This window comes from Neodiprion fabricii, chromosome 3 (assembly GCF_021155785.1).
Source record: "Neodiprion fabricii isolate iyNeoFabr1 chromosome 3, iyNeoFabr1.1, whole genome shotgun sequence".
Classification (NCBI taxonomy): Eukaryota; Metazoa; Arthropoda; class Insecta; order Hymenoptera; family Diprionidae; genus Neodiprion; species Neodiprion fabricii.
Genome location: NC_060241.1, coordinates 17,924,043 through 17,941,042, shown reverse-complemented (window position 1 = coordinate 17,941,042; position 17,000 = coordinate 17,924,043). Strand labels below are relative to the sequence as shown.

Sequence of the window (17,000 nt, the reverse complement as noted above, 5' to 3'; positions counted from 1 at the left end):
GCTATATTAGTTATTCGAGATTACAATAATGATTTTGATTTCCGAAAATATCTGGCTGTCGGTTTTTTTTTCAAACGTCACCGTGAGTACCGAAGCTTGAACAAAAATATTTTCAGAAACATTACTGAGATTTCCGAAGAACGTGGAACCGTTGAACAAGTTAGCGTTCAAGATAGTGGAAAAGAATAATTAAAACTACCGCATAAATAAAATCAGAGTTTCAATCAAAATAATGAACTCGGGTAATAATTGCCAGATACAATCAAATATCAACCGATTTGCAATTTTCTGATTAGCCGTAGTTGTTCCTGTGAAATGAATGCACCGAGTTACTGCCAAATAATGCCGCGTTCCACAGAGTGGTAAACTAATCTCGGACGAAGAACGTTGTTAACGTAAGGTGCTGAATAACGAACCGAGGAAAGTCGAATGGAGAGCGGTTTTTCCTATCACCGAGAAATGTGGACAAACGCAGGGCACAGTACCAAACGCACGGTGAGCGTCCCAGAACCCAGAGAATCAATTGGAAAATTATTCACGGCAATTATTGAGCGTGTAACTGGGTTAAACTGTGGCTGAGGGCTGACGCAAAGCGATCACTTGGAGTGGCATGAAAAGTGTTGAATAAAAAAAAGCACGTCGTGGAGTGGATCAGAAAGAGAAAATAAGAGAGATAGGGAAGGAGAGAGTTGAAGAGAGGACGCCGCGGAGTGAGCGACCTTCTTGCAAGCAGATGTATCACTCGTCTCGCCGCAATTCCTAGGCGCCTCAACTATTTAATCATCCTAGCACAAAGAGGTTATTGAGCAGATGTGCGTAACTACATCTAGCATTGCACGGATAAATTACATACGATTGTCTAGTTGGACGGTTAGAATGATGCCTGAAATCGATTGCCAAATCTTCAGCTTTTGGAGTTGATTAAAATAAGAAAACAGAGGAATCAAATAAATTTCCCAACATCGCTTATCGATATTTACAACCTCTAAATACAATCGGTGTGTTAAAGCTGGCAATGAACCCGTTGAAACGTTGGCTGAAGCTGAAGTTCAACGTTACGCTTACCAGTGTTTAAAATCTCAAAATACGATAGGATCCACCTGAATAATTACAAATAGAAATTAAAGCCAATTTCGAATTACGGTTATGCTAAGGGCAGTTGAGGCGGCGCCGCGTATTCCGAAAGGCGGCTCTCGAGTACGTAACGGATCGTCACTTGAGCAAGTGTTATCAAGTATGAACATCAAAAGTATTAATACTGCACAGTGGAAGTTTCTTCCACATTATACCGTTCAAATCCACAATGAACGGCAACGCGGTGTCGACTAATTATGCCTGTTAAATGTATACACGGTGCGCGTTTACGCAAGAATTTTCGTCGCCGATGCATTATTCGAAACATGTTCCCTTCGCGGTTGATTGTGAGCATCTTAACTTTTGAACGGAAGTCAAAGGTGTGTACGCGGGAGGAGGACGGCTCTTCGGCGATTTGTCCAACTTCGAAATTTCCTTAATTCATTCGTTACCGCACTGCGGCGCAATTGCAATGCCGTGGATAATTTGACCGTGGTTATGGTGCCCCGTGGTGCTTGCACGCGGACGAGAAAACCGGAATGCGTTTTACGCCGCGCACGTGGCGGTGGCTTGGCGTGATTTTATCTCTCGTTTACACAGAGAGCTTTGACTAACCGAGTCGAATTGTGACCCAAGCCCTGTTATGGTGAACCATCGGGACTCTCTAGTGGCAATTGATGTTCCTTCTCGCGATATAGCCGCGAACCGATTAATCGTCCTGTGTACGGCTGACGCTATCTGCATCCACCATTCGTCCGCGTAGGTGTGATGATTATTGGAAAAGTAATTGCTCGCAATAACTGTCGTGTGTTCTTAACGAGCTTCGTCGACACGTTACGTCGTCCAGATAACGCGTGTCCCACTAACGTTGAACTTTGCCAGTCAGCATTCGCATGGATGTATAAAGAATGCAATGTAGTTTTGTGACTCGCAACTCGCTTCTGCAAACTTACTTACCTCGTCTATTTCAACTTCTCTCGTACATGATATTCTTAATTAGATAGATAGATAGACGCGATTTTGCATCAATTGCGGTTCTAAGGCGCAAGGAAAACAACCGTTTCTGTTGGGTAGCACACTTGTCAAGATGATGCTGTTATGCGAGTGCGTTGAAATTACAAAATTACGCTTCACGCTTCCATGTTTCAGTTTTTTCTACTATTCGATCGAAAACCTTACCAAGGAACAGTTTAAGCCTGCTTTCGTTATAGCATAATCAAGTAAAGAATGAGAGGCAGAAGTAATTCAAGATACTGCATCGTTTGGAAAAGGATGTATCACGATTTCATTTCTTTCGGCAATGTGTTTTTACTTCAAACTATCATTGCTTAATTTCTCTTTTCTTGCGTAATTTTACTGTTCACGAACGTGGTAGATACCTGTAACAAAAAAATTTCCATAAAAAAGAGCAGGAAACGCGTCAGCGTTACGAACGTCGAACCCTTCGAATGCAGCCGGAACATCACTTGAATGGGTAAGGACACTTAAGAAGCTATAAACTCGGCATCAGAGTGTTTCCCAACTGACGATTTGTTCCGAAGACCAATAAATGGTTGAAGTGAAATCGAAAGTGAATTTGATGCAACGGTCAATTGCACGATGATCGTAGCCACGTGTTAGTTTCAATCGTGTATCCAGGCAATTCTGTCTGAGAGCGTGGTTAGGACGACGATAATAACGGCCTGCAGAGAGTTTCCTAGATTTATGCTCATTGCTAATATCAGTATGTCGCTCGCACTCAATTGAAGCTAAAGAATTTATTCACATCCCAATTATGCAGAAACTAGGTCGTTTATGTAACCCTCTTATTCTGCCCTCTGTTACGTCTCGCTCAAGGATTCGTTATATTGATGTATTTACAGCAGTGAGGGTTGACCCCGCGATGCATGATGGTAAACTTGATTTCATGACTGTAATTCCGAGTAACAATTTTACAATTCAAAGAAATTTGCTTGACTCCACTGGACTCGGCACGACAATTTGTCAGATACACTCTGCACGTAACCTTCAAGTAGAAATTATTACATTTTAAATATCTTCACTAAACTCCCTAGTATTTAATTAGTCTTAAGACTAATCCACATAAGCCTCGAAGTACTTCAAGCAATTTCACGTAACTACAAAAATCGAAATTATTTTCAGGCGGCTTTGTTCTAAGAGTTTGCGAGACATCCAATGCAGTCTTATCCCATCGACTCTGTTCATAGGACTTCAAAACACGTCTCGGGTAACAAAACATCCAGAATTTCAGCTTTATTTGGTAAAAATTCAACTATGTTCACGAAATTTTAAGTAACAAGACCGCAAATGATTTCGACTAACTTTGCAGGCATGGAATGTCCCCTCATCATGCGATACAATCGCAAGTGGCTACGTAGGGTTCGAAGCGACTTCAACCGATATTTGTAAACGATATGACAAGACTTCGCGTTGGCATAAAATGAGTTGCAAATCTCATCTGCCGTGGTGTTCACTTGATGTCAATAGCGTTCAGCTCACTAGTGCACGTGGATTTGAGGTGAGAGTTTTTCCAACAGAACGGTTGAATTGAAATAAAAATCTGTCAGACTACGATTAACCGAACTGATTGGGGGAGGGTTTGATGTGTGCGGGTAGTCGTTGAGAACCTGAGTTACGCGTTCGCGAACAGAGGATAAAGATTTGGAGACAGTAGACTGTGAAATGAAGGCATTTGACGAAGGGCTGAAAAGCGACATCTGGCAAGTGGGGAGTCGCTTGTATAGGTGAACAGCTTACATGAGGATGAAAAACCCCCGAGCGGCTTCTCTCGGTAAGCTGCTTCGTATATTTACGCGAATGGCACGTCGCCTCATTTAGCTTCGCGTGGTCGTAAAAGACCCGTGAAAATGCTACCACCACCACCGTCAGGGTTGAATTTAACGGGCATCCGCAACTCGCCTGCAGGTACACCTCTCATAAGAACGCATTCCTGTACGCGTTTAATGGAACGCAGACATTGTACTCGGACTGCGTGTGCCAGCGTACACTCGACACACTATCATGCCGGTAAAAGAACTTCGGCTTTTGAAGCTTGCACCGTTGCCCTTGGTTCCGACACCGGCTAAATCATCGGCCAGACCTCACACGCCGCCAAAGTACATTATATCTATAGCTGCGTATAATCATTTCGGCAGACTTTGGAAGAAGCCGACATCGACATGCTGAATTCATTGCCATTTCACGTATACATCAGCTTTTCTGTTGTTTCAATTAACCTGGAGGGACGTTGATGATGTCGGAATACGAGCAATAATACACGGTCAGTTTTGAAATTTGATCCAATTTCATCATAACGAAATTTATTGTACGAATTTCTGACGTGAAATCCAGCATCCAATCACAAATCTTGACAGTGGCATTCATGAAACATATAACACCAAATGCCGAATTGGAATTTCGTGATACTTCGCTATTTTTAGATTCGTTAATCATATGACAAGCAGTTCTTCAACTTGTCTCCGTCATCTTGACCCGTGTAAATATTTGACGAAAAAAATTGATCACAACGCCAGAACGTTGACCAAAATTTAGTGAGTCCACTAGCTGTCAGTTCTGTGTATTCGCGTATAAGAAGATATCATTCATGGACAGTCATAATCTTCACATTATGGTTCACATCATAGAAGCAAAGCATCAGGCCTTCGGATCACGGATTCTGTGGAAACTTTTATGGATGTTATTTTGCTTCAAAATATGGAGCTTCTGTTGTAAAGTTTCTTTCACCGGGTCGTTCTTGACTCCGATTAAAATTGATTACGTCAGAAGTTTCATGAGTGGAAAATGCCCTAATAAACGAAACCTGTGTTTACTTTTGTTTTTACCTGAAATATTAATTTTGATTGCCCTGTCTTGAATTTTAGACGAGAGGTTCTCATAGATTCAAGTTCAAGAGGATAGATTATTATTTCAGAACCATGTAAATTTTTAAAAACTTCACGCACTGTAAAACGAGTGAAGGAAGGCCCAAAAGATGTAACTACACAAGTGAGGCTCTACATTTCGGGCCAAAGAAACATTCCTAGTAGATACAGCGGCATCTACGATCCGGAGGTCCGATATACTCCTTGTTAGTTAAAGCTTTCGCAAATTGTAACGGCTCGTAAAACTGAGGTTTGTCACGATTAACTGACATGATTATTAGGTAGAGCGGCTCTTTATGATTCAATAAAAAACATTTCGAAATCATGTTTTTGCGACTCGAGGACGTCAACTAACTAACTAAGTGAGCTGGTTCACACGATATCGCAAGTTTTTCCAGCGAAGCCTGCAAGCTTTTTTATCGCGCCTCAGTCAAATGTCAAGGCTCTATGCCTATTTGTTTGCGACAGACTTCATGGGACGACAAAATAGTCCGAAATGCCGAAGCAGTGCTTTCATTCCTACGCACGATCAAAGCAATTCATTATAATGTCTCGTCTAGCGTGCGCGATGCAGACGTGCATCGAATTGAAGGATATCAACGTAATTTGCGCAATCGACAAGGTCTTTGACGAATCCGCCCGCGGTCCGCAAGCTGCGAACTGCGGAAATTGCGAACTGCCTAGGCGTATACCCGGTATAATTACCTGCATCAGGAGAGTTGCAGACAGTTACTCGGTCGGATTGCACAACGTCAATTTATTTGTTAACTCTGATAATATTGACGATTATGCATTGTGTCTTGGCGCCTGTGACGACCTTCCAACAGTTACTTGCGGCGGATGAGAAAAGTCGTTCGTCAAGCTCGGAGGATCGTCGGCATAGGATACTTGGCTGAAAGACCGACTGCAGCAAAATGTGGTGTTTATATATACGGCGATCATGATTTACGTCGATCAGAATACCGCGCGAATATTTACAACTGGGTAATGATGTCATAAATCTAAATTCATCAATTATTGTGTAATACGCGTGAATAGCCGTGCCGCCGTGGTTCGGTTCTGTGGGTCGTAAAGCAGTTTGCTCGATCGACCACAATTACAACCGTATCATGCGTGTGCGTACAAATACTTTTGCATAATGCTGCCTCTGATATGCGAGGCGAGGGCGTGTTTGACTCGTTTTAATGTAAACTCGTACAAGATACCCGCGGACATAAGACAGTTGTACGCTGAGTGGGTGACGGCCAACGACGCTTATTACTTACTCAAACGCCTATTTGAAGACCGGATACAGTACCTACGCATAAACGACGCAAGGAGGAATGATTTAGTGATTTGGGAAAACACTGGAAACATCTCGAGAATTGGGTCGAATATCGAACGGTTTTTTCGATTCTTTCTATCGGTCTTAGATTTTTGTTTACGGTTACAAAATAGACTCAAGTTTATCCGTCAATCTTTAAGATCAAAGTTCAAGCACCGTTGAGCCCCATTAACGATGTAATGAACACTACATCATCAGACCGAACATTTATGGATTTAGGGGTCTTTTTTAACGCGGGTCGAAACGTCGGATGATTAGGAAAAACACGCCGTGACTGCTTCGACAAACCTTTAATGTCGACTAACACTAATTATTCATTATTCCACTGGTTTCAAGTGCTTACGTGACTTCGTATGACCTTCGCGTGATTTCGAACAACTTTATCCTCGCTTTAAGTAATCCCATTATGTCGTTTGCAGCCACACTGTCAATATTAATTACTTTTGCACAAACGTTACAGAATTTATCGTGAATATAGTTAATTGTGAACATAGTTGTGAATGTGCGTATTGATTTAATCATGAGATATTTTTGCACCAAAAAAAATCTCGTCTTTTTACTTCACCTAGGTGTATGTGATCCTTTACGAGGTTCCTATCCAACCAACGAACATAAAGTGAGTATTAAATCTGTTTGTTATAGTCGTCCATGAATATATTTAAAAAATTCGGAACATCCATATTTAACTTTTTGGTTTACGCAAGTTGATTTCGAGCTGGAAAATGTGGAAATCATAGGACCAGCTATCGACTAGGAACAGTTTAAGAATCCACTCGTCATTCTCCGTACACTCTCCACCATAAAAATGGAACAAAGTATCTGCTGGCAATTTCCTCGGTCCGATGCTTAATATCCAGACTTTCTTGCACACTGCGGACATGGAATGTTGGATCAGAGACCCCTTACATGGGGAACTTTACCCACGAATATGCTACTTCGTTGGTGCAGCGGGTGGCTCATTGTCATCTAACCGCAGCTAACATAAACGACCGGTCTCGTCTCTCTCGTCTCGTCTTGTTTCGATCCATCCCACCGCGCCCGCTCCGCACCGTAGCTAACCTGATCAAGTGTTCACCCGATTTGGGGTGTGAGTCGTGGGCGGTTCTTATCAATTATGTGATTATGCGCCGTGAATTTTTCGCCGCGTACAAGACGCGGTCTATTCTGGCACTCCACTCCGTGTCCCACTCTCGGTTTTATTACACAATTAATTTTGTGCTACTTATACACGTAATGTAATAATGCAAACGAGATCAGAGCGAAGTGAATTTTTCAAAGGTTACCTATGGGACTGTTCTGATTTTTGCTTATTCTCATTCTTGTTACGATACATGGAACAAAAAGTGCCTGTAACTTACGCCGTAAATTACAATGGACAGTACACTTTATTTTGAGATCGCAAGATATTATTTGAGAAAACTTCAAAGTACATCCAGTTCTTCTCTCGTTATGGATAACTTCGCGTGACTAGGTTATTACAAGATTTAGAATCGTGATTCCCAATCATTTTAGACACAAATTGAAATATTTAAAATGATTCTGAAGTGACTCATCGAATCCATATGTATTCAACAGATGACGTGTAACTTGGGAGGACAGTAGGTAAATAGGTTTGCACGAACTTTAGCCGATTTAAAATGATTTCAACGCACTAAAAGTACCTCAATGTGACTTTGGGTGTCCGTACGTAATTTCAAGTGATTACCTACATGATATAAAATGACTCGACATGTATTCAATGCAATTCAGATGACTGTAAATAGCATAAAAATATTCAGGACCAAGTGTACATGTACAACTGACAAGAGAAATTTTTAGTTCCGGTTACCGCTCAGTTCTTAACTATTTTCATTTTTTACCACAAGCGAAAAATATATTTCTAGGTACAAAATGAAAATTAGTTTTCTAGCTGTCACCAGAAAGTCTAGTATCAGTTACTATTCTTTCTCATTACAATCACTGTTACTATATTTTCTTGTAACTGTTGCGAAAATTTAATGCTTGTGCAATAATAAATTGACGTTAAAGCCCTATTTAACTAAAAAAGAAGAGTAAACCTTACAAACTGATTTTGCTTTGCAATTACCAAAAAAGGATCGATAATAGCGCAAAAAACAGTTTTTTTAACGATACCTGTATTACTGAATTTTTCTAGTCAATACAACAAATAAAATTTTTAACTCAGTGCAACTTCGAGAATGGAACCTTAATGCTAAAACAGTTACATCGGGTTGAACCTTCAAGATAATTCGCTTTGTCCTGATCTCCAATCTCCTCACAGTAACTTACCCGCGAAGCGGAACGGACTGCAAAGCGTTGTCAAAGTTATGTACAGGGCCAGGTGGCTGGCGTTGTCTGTGGTACGGATCCTGCGACGAGGGTCCGACCAGGACGAGGACGAGCAGCGGCAGGAGGAGCGGCGACATGGTCCCAGGAGAGGCGGTGCTTGGCGAAGGGTTAAGCTCGAGGTGATCCACCCAGCGCGGAAGAGCTCGCTCCCGGTTACCCTACACCAGGTGCAGCGAGCAGTGCAGGTCGACGGTCATGAGGGATTTCGGGAGGACCGTTTGATCGGGTATCAAGGTAGGTCCGAGCTTCGGATGCTCGCTGCAAGTCATACGAGATATGGTGATTCTTGAAAAGTTATTGAGCTGAAGGACTTGTTGGCGATCGAAAATTTCAACTCTAGTGTAGCGCGACTGACGGTTAAGGGAGTACGCGTAAGGGTACACATGTAAGGGTAGACGAATGACAAAGTGGGCGAATTTCGGGACGTTATAAACGAATTGAGAATCAATTATTCAATTCGATTGGGGTTTGCTTTGTTCAAAAACATGTAGATTAAGCTTCGTTTACATATTTCCTTTTATTATAATCAGTTATTAGGAAGCATTCTTATTTACAATAGCGTCAACAATTTCGCCCGGTGACATGTTTCGCGGTGCCCGCGATATCTCAAAAACGGCTGGATCCATTTGGGACAGTTTTATTGGACCGTCTATCTTCTTCGGCATAATTAAAATTTTTCACTCTCTCTTTACCACAAACTGGCAGCTGCTTAAAAAATTTACCACTTTCTTTTACTTGACTGGGATCGCGGCAGAGAGGAACTATCTAGCAAAATGGTTGGCGTTATTGTGAATAAAAATGGTTCCTATCAATAGATTCTAATAAATTATAAGTATGTCGACGAAGCTTGATCTGCATACTTTTGATCAAAACTAATTCTACTCGAATTGAATAACTGGTTGTCGAGATATGAATTCCCAAAATGTGCCCGCTTTTTTAACCGTTTACTCATCTGTACCCCCCAAAGCTCATGTGAATATAAACGCGTTAAATTGTATCGACGATCGATGTGGTTCCCATGAAACTATTCCACGTCTGAATTCGTCGCGTCACAATTCCGCCGGCGGTTCGAATTATGCAAATCACATGCACTCGATGGTCTTGTGAGAATCCAACGATAGTCGATGATCGCCCAGCTCGTCAGAAACGCGCGTCAATATCGGGATCAGCTGTCACATTCTATTGAGATTCCTCTTATCGCAGCTCGGCACGGACCGTTTCAAGAATAAGCTTAACCGCTCGCTTCGAGTTGGAATAACACGGCGCAGGTCCACGGTCCATCGCTTAAGGCCATCGCTGTACGGCTTAGATAGTTTGTTATTTTATCAGACATACAAATCCGGTCACGACGTATCTTTTTTATACCAGAGAAAACACCGTTCTGGAGAATCGCAAAAATATCGCGGTTGTGCGGATCAAGGTTCGGGATTTTTATCAGCTTGTTTCAGACGTGGATCTAATATGCGAGCATTTTTCTTCAAGACAACTTGACGCTGTAAAGTTTCTGTAGCTTGTGACTATTGTTCTAAAATTATCGTCTCTTGAAGAAGTCAAAACTTTATTGAACATTCGGCTAACTCTGAGGTTGTAACAAGCACCTAATATTTCAAAAAAAAAAAAAAACTGTCACCGCATACAATAAAAATGCAAGTAACGTATGATTTTATTTTCTGTACAGTTTTTATATCTTCGTCACACTTGGTGGATATTTTTTTGGAATTTTTTTTCTTTTTTGGGAAAAATTCTGATGTTACGTAGGGAATTCGATACAAACTTGTTTTTCAACTCTGTGGATACGGATTCTCAGAGTAACCGCAATGAACCAAGAAACAGAGATAAGGATTTTTCAACTCGATTTCACACTAAATTCTTCCTCGATCAGTTCATATCTGAAAAATTTGTGAAAAATCCACCAATAGGATCTTCTCAGAATAAAACCAAACACTTTAGAGAGATTTGTCAAAAATGTTTACCAGGCTCAGGACTGAGATGGAAAAGCAGTTTTCTACGTACAAGACTGAATGTTGATTCGAACCCAACTGGATTATCATCAATTTCTCCGCTATTCGATAAAATTGAACGAGGACTGTACGCGTTGGCCGATCGCAGGCGGATGCAAGTTTAATGAATTCACAACTCTCCCGGCGATTGGTTGTAATTATAATTGGAATTTTCTTTGGTAAAAGGAGACAGCGATGCATGCGTGATATTGCGTAACGGGCGACCAGTTTTCTTTACATAATACGCGTAGTAGGTGTGGTGAATATCGTTCGCTGGTAAACAGTGGCAACGGTGACTGTCCCCCATTTGCCCCAACTTGAATAAAAATCGTTCACCGGCCGCGGGGTAATTAACTACCAGAGAGAACACTCTCCATGGTTCGATCCTCTTCCGAGCGGTCCGAATTCCGAAAGCTGACACGTTTCCGTAACGAAGGTTGCTGCTCGCCGGGCGTCTCGCTATCTCGTGGCATAAATATGAGACCGTTATCAGGGAGAGAGGAGATGAATCCATGCACGGGAAGGGCGGTAAACGCGAGGAACACGATAACACTTCCGCGGTATGTATGCAGAGTACACGGCTCTACATCACTCCTACTATTCGTAATCGTTTAATTTCTCTGAATGGTTCGGCTCGATTAACGACTCGATCGTTCAAGAGCGGCATTCGGCTCTGGGTCGAAGTTCCGAACCATCGAAACCCGAATCGATCGCAATTAAAAGTCAAATTTTACGCAATCGATTCGAATCATTCGAAATGTCGAACCACTTGAACGATTGAGATCCAACGTAACGGTCAACCTCTTACTCTTCGACGCCACCGAGTCGAAGTTTCATACGAATCGCAGGGTCAGCGATAAGAGTTTCTAAAATTTCGCGATAGCAGCGCGGTGACCGGGATTCGCTCTGTTCGCGGAACGAATTCGTCGCGATTCGTGAATCGTTTAAACAAGAGCCCGAGTCGAGCATACCAGCTGTTTATCTTGTTGACTTTGATTAGAGCGAAACCCGCGACGGATTGCGAAGGGGGAAAACTGTTACAAGCAAACCTCGTTGCGTAAAAGTATCCAACGAGTTTATATTTACGATTACAGCTAATTTACTCAGTACTCGCAACGTCCAGACCGTTTTGGGGTGCGTTCGGTGTGATCGTCGAAGAGCTTTTACTCGAACCGTACGAAGATCGGTACACAAGAAATCGGCGCTGCAACACCTACACAGCGCGTGATGGATCGAATGGTGCAACGAATTCTTCGTTATACCGAATGCAACCAGCCGGCCCAGAAACTCGGGGATAATTTCGATGCACTTGGTCTCGGGATGTGAACTGTCAGTGTCGATGTCCCGCCGATCTTCTCCAGTTCACGGATTCAATTCTTCCTCACGTGCCACACTCGCGTTCAAGTCCGTTACCACGTGCTCTATGAAACGCACCAGGGTTACGTTGGTCGGTTGGTAGGGGTCTGCTCACGCGTTTGGTCCACGGGTATTTATCTCCTGGACAACCGCATGGGGGGTTGTGGATGCAGGGGTGGACGTTAAGAACCGGATGACACCCACTTTTGTGCCTGCGTACTACGAGTCTCACACTTTTCGAACTAAACCATGGCCGGTTCGGGGTCGGCACCCCGCGACGAGAGAGAGGATAAAAGCTCGCGGGAACTCTGTAAGCTCCCGATCTAGAGCGAGACTAGCTGGAGGCGGAAAACGGGATGAATCTCTCTTCCCAGCGAGAAGCTGCGTGGACGGGACTCTACACGGCACTGGCGCGTGCAGCGAAGCACTCGCGTCTCATCTCGGCGTATGGCTCGCTCTCACACTATCCAAGATGACGACGACCACCACTCCTCTTTACCACGGACTCTTGGTCGGATCTCTCTATAATACGAATGAACGCGTGTTATACGCGTATCTAATGCCCTAGAGATGAGCGAGTGTGCGTGTACGATGTACACGCCAACCTCCCACGCCCTGTATCTCTCTCTCTCTCGGCGCTCACGCTTGTGCGTATGCTCGAGGTCCGATACGCTCTTCTCCTCGACTTCGACTTCGGCTTCTTCTTCTTCTTCTTCGTCTATTCTCCCAGTCGCGGTGTCGAAGTTCAACCAATCGCTCGAACCCTAGCGCCGGCTATCATCCGCCGAGATATTTACCTACGAACTCTCATCGCTTCGGCATCATAGGCGGTTTCGTTTCTTGCCCTTGTGAGGGCGGAGGCCGAGGACCCCGCCCGCAGCAAATAACGCAGATAGTATCCTCGATTCGGCAACCGCCTTACGCGCCATTGCGATACACAGGCTGCCGCAGGTTAAGATTTTTATCATTTTCACTCTGGTTTCATCGCATACCCGTCGCCGAGGGTTCAATCGAAACCGAAGATAGCGTATGAGATATTTTACAGACCATTGGTCACAACGCTGGTTTAATCGATTTCGTTCGAGCCAGTAACCGTAGATGAAAAACTGTGTGGAATCATGCGTTGTCGCTTCGAGTCTTGCTGGTCTCACTTACCATTCCAGGCTATAAGAATAGGAAATATATTAGATACTTTTAGCTCATTCTACGACTAGATAGAGTGATTTAGGTTAAACCGAGGGTTAAACGATAACATCTGAATCTTTCGATCTGTAATAACGGTATGAAATTTTAGTGGTACAGGAACTTATTGAAAAGTTTTCCTGCTACACAGATATCTTTCTTTGAATCGATACACTCTTTGACCCTTCAAAATTTTATGCTAATTTCTATGTAGTATTATTTATTATTTTCCATAGATAACAAATGCGTAGAAGATCAATGAAATTTTTCTACAATGCGCGACTGAATTTTTATCACGTTCGTTTACTTCTAGGGATTTTTATTGCCCCCGTGACTAACTTCGATTCTGCTTGCGGTATAAAAAACTGTTGAGACTTCGATTGTCCTCAAGTTTGCAAATTTTTACTAAGCATACAGTTTAACAGATATCTGATCAGAGAATAGGCTTGCATACGAAATGTAAAGTAAACTTTAAAGAACGCGGTAGTTGGATGGAAAAATTTAAACATCGACACAGACTCGTGTCAACAGTACGTGCGATGTGACCGAGACCCTCCGACTTGTCGAATATTCGTGCAAGATTGAAGGCCGATCAGGAATACCTAGGAATCGGACAAAAAATCCCTAAAAATGTCTAATTGAAAGGCAAACATTTGGCATGCGTGCTGCGTGCAGATAAGTCTCGCAATTTATCGATTATAGCACATCGTCAACGTGTATATTCCCGATAATTGTTGTACCCGCGTTTGCGAGTAAATTTCCAGAACCTCGCTTCGCCCAGTAAACGTACACTCGGGGACACTGAATCTGAGACGGCTAACTTTTTACACTAGACAGTTATGTTGGCAACACAGTGAAACCTACAGCGCCATATTTGGCCGAGCGCGAAACGCGCGAATTGACGTGTCAATCCAACAAGTCATTATCCTCGCGGAATTCTTAGGTTAGATTCGACGGTCATTGTTTATGTCATGTTTATTGAGATTGAGTTTGTTTCGCGCTCGGCCGACTATGGCGCTGTATGTTTCTTTGTGTTGCCAACATAACTGTCTAGTGTAAAAAATTAGCCGTCTCAGATTCATTGTCCCCAAGTGTACGTTTAATGGGCGAAGCGAGGTTCTAGAAATTTACTCGCAAAGTGTGCATGTAACGTGTAATACGGTTTGAGCATTCCTCGGCGTCGATAGGCGGCTTCACTAACCTTACCTTACACCACACCCTGTAGGTACTACGGAATAATGATATAACGATAAGTGCCCGCGACGTGGAAGACGAAGGTTCCGCACAATATTGCGTAAGACGAGTGTAATAACCGAAAGGTGACGGCATCACTCGTGACTCGATTTAACTACGCGAGTGTGCGTGAATAAATCTACGCACTCTGATACACCCGCATTCAACCTTATGCCTAAGTGGAAACGCGCACATACCCATGTGCATAAACGGGAAGGAAAGAAGGGGCACCGATCGCTGATTGGAATTTCCATACACGGTCGCACGTGTTGAAAGCTTATTTTCAATTTGACGAAAATTCATTTTATCATTATAAACATATCGCTTCTGTCGTATTCTGTTACATTTTTTATTCATTCATTTGCTGTCACTTTCTAGGGCAGGTTCTAGGGCAAATCGTTGATGAAGAGTTCAATTTTGTAGACTCGCGGTCTTGCGGCCAAAGAGAAACTGGAGAAAAGAGTAGACTGCAGCTCTTCGTAACTTCCTGCCCTCGGGGCGCTGGGCGTGGAGCCAATTTCTAGGAGTCAGGAAATTATGGAATGTCATACTAGGAAACCAATTTTCCAACTGGTTCCAGAATTGACCGCATCCTGCATCTGGTCGGACGGCATTGGTAACTGAAAATTCATTTTTATTTTCTCTCTCTTTCTCTCTCTTGTATTTACATCCACTGTAATTCGCTTTTATTTATTATCATTTCAGTCACTTTGCGTACTCTTCGAGCGATACTTTTATCCATGAACTTACTTTTCTCTGTTTCCATTTTGTTGCAATTTGCTTATTTTTATTATCGTGCATTATTTTATTGTCTGGTTATAAATTTGTCAACATTGCTACGGACACGATAAACGTCATCTATCTATCTATCCGTCTGTCTATCTTGTAACACACCGAAGCTATTCGCCCAGATTCTTTCTTTTCAAACTAGCTTCCTCTCCAGCATGCATCGTGCCATTCCCAGTCGATATCGTCAGCGATCGGATTTGAATCGTGTCGGGACCATTGTTCTTATTACTGGCGACTCGATATTTCGAGATGGAGAGCATCTCGCGCCGCAAGGTTGTCACGATATTTGTAATTCCTGCACGTGCCGCGGGTAGAATCTTATTCCTCGCGTGAAAATCATTCGTATGATAATTACTACACGCGTCTACGCTCTACGCTCATATCCAGCGGCGATGGATATACATCCACGATTTATTCATACCTACTCACACAAGTTAACCGGAAAGTGACCCAAACCGATCGAGATCGATGCAGTGCGTTTCTCGGTAAGAATCGATACCAGGGATCGTGACGAAGTTAGAAAGTTGTGACATTTGTCAGCTGGCATCAGGGGTAAGTGTCCAGATACCTACATACCCACATTGTCTTTCTCGCAGCTCTATCTTATTCAAATATCTTCACAACGAGACTATCGGGCCATGAGAGAAGGAAACTGAGATGAAAGCCCGCTGATAATAGCTCGTAAGTAAGTTTTTGTACTATTTTTACTGGTTATTGTTTTAGAAAAAAATATATATCAACCTATGGGAAATTTTTCTGAAACCTGGAACACATCAGGGCAATATGGTCAATCGATTTCTTTGTGAATCTAAAAATTTACTGTGATGGATTAAACCAGGATCGTGAAAGTAATTCGTAATCGTAGACTCCGATTAAACGTTTTAATTTAATTTAATTAATCGATTAATCGAAAAAATAATGAATTGAAAGCGTAAGTTGTTAAAAAAACGGTTAATTTAAATGGCCAATTAATTGATAAACCGGAAAATCGGTTAATTAAAATTCTTTTAACTCTATACAACTCGTCTCGACGTATAATATATTCGAAAAATTTGAAAATGACAATAACGAAAATGCCCAATAAAATATCATTTTAGAATTGAACACGATTGATTTAAAGTTATGAAGATATTCCTTGGGATAATTACTTGTTGCTTTTTATTTCGACTGAACTGATTTTGCATTCAGTCTCAAAATCTTATGTTTCGCGTAAAAAACGTTAACAAATGCAAAAAGAATATTGATTTTAATATACAAACATTATATTCTCAAATTAGCAATAAATCGATGCCTACGCGGTAACATTCGTATCGGATTTTAGCTGCAGAACCACCCATACAGTTAATATTCTCAATTTCCATTGAGTTCAGGTGAAAAAAGAGCATTATAAAAAAAAATGTAAAAATTGAAAGTTTACGGTCATAAACCTGCCGCACTCGCCCCTCTCGCTAGAAAGAGAAAAAGAGTAAGGGGAGAGGGATTCAGGTTTCTGCGTAAGAGTAATTAACAAACGGGAGAATGAGCGATTTACGACCCGAGAAAAGAGTACAAATTGCAAATAATAATAAAAAAGAAAACAGCTTTAAAAAGCCAAGACGCTGGTTGGGCTGGCAAATTCGCTTCGATCAGTCTCATCAGCACTTTGCATAGCGCACAATTAAGCACACGTTGCATTCATTGCGCAAGTACGATTCATTTTTACGAGGATGTTAAACAATTTTTTTTCCCTTCACTTTTATCGCCCTTTTTGCGTCTGTGAATCGGCTACGCTCCGATGTATCGACGTGTAGGTACCTGTTTTATTGGCCTATG

The 17,000-nt window shown here is 42.2% G+C and overlaps 1 protein-coding gene across 2 annotated transcripts in view; it reads right to left on the bottom strand.

Moving 5' to 3' along the window:
- LOC124177518 (fibrillin-2-like) overlaps positions 1-12,403 on the bottom strand; it is a 42,059-nt gene extending 29,656 nt beyond the window's left edge. Inside the window, exons 1-2 of one of the 2 annotated variants that reach the window (XM_046559951.1) lie at positions 11,846-12,403; positions 8,569-8,886 (exon numbers count right to left, since the gene is read on the bottom strand). In XM_046559951.1, the coding sequence (XP_046415907.1) occupies positions 8,569-8,705 (137 nt within the window). In that variant the 5' untranslated portion in view covers positions 8,706-8,886; positions 11,846-12,403. The remainder of the gene's footprint in view (positions 1-8,568; positions 8,887-11,845) is intronic. The other variant, XM_046559949.1, reaches the window with a different exon arrangement.
- Between the last annotated feature and the right edge of the window lie 4,597 nt (positions 12,404-17,000).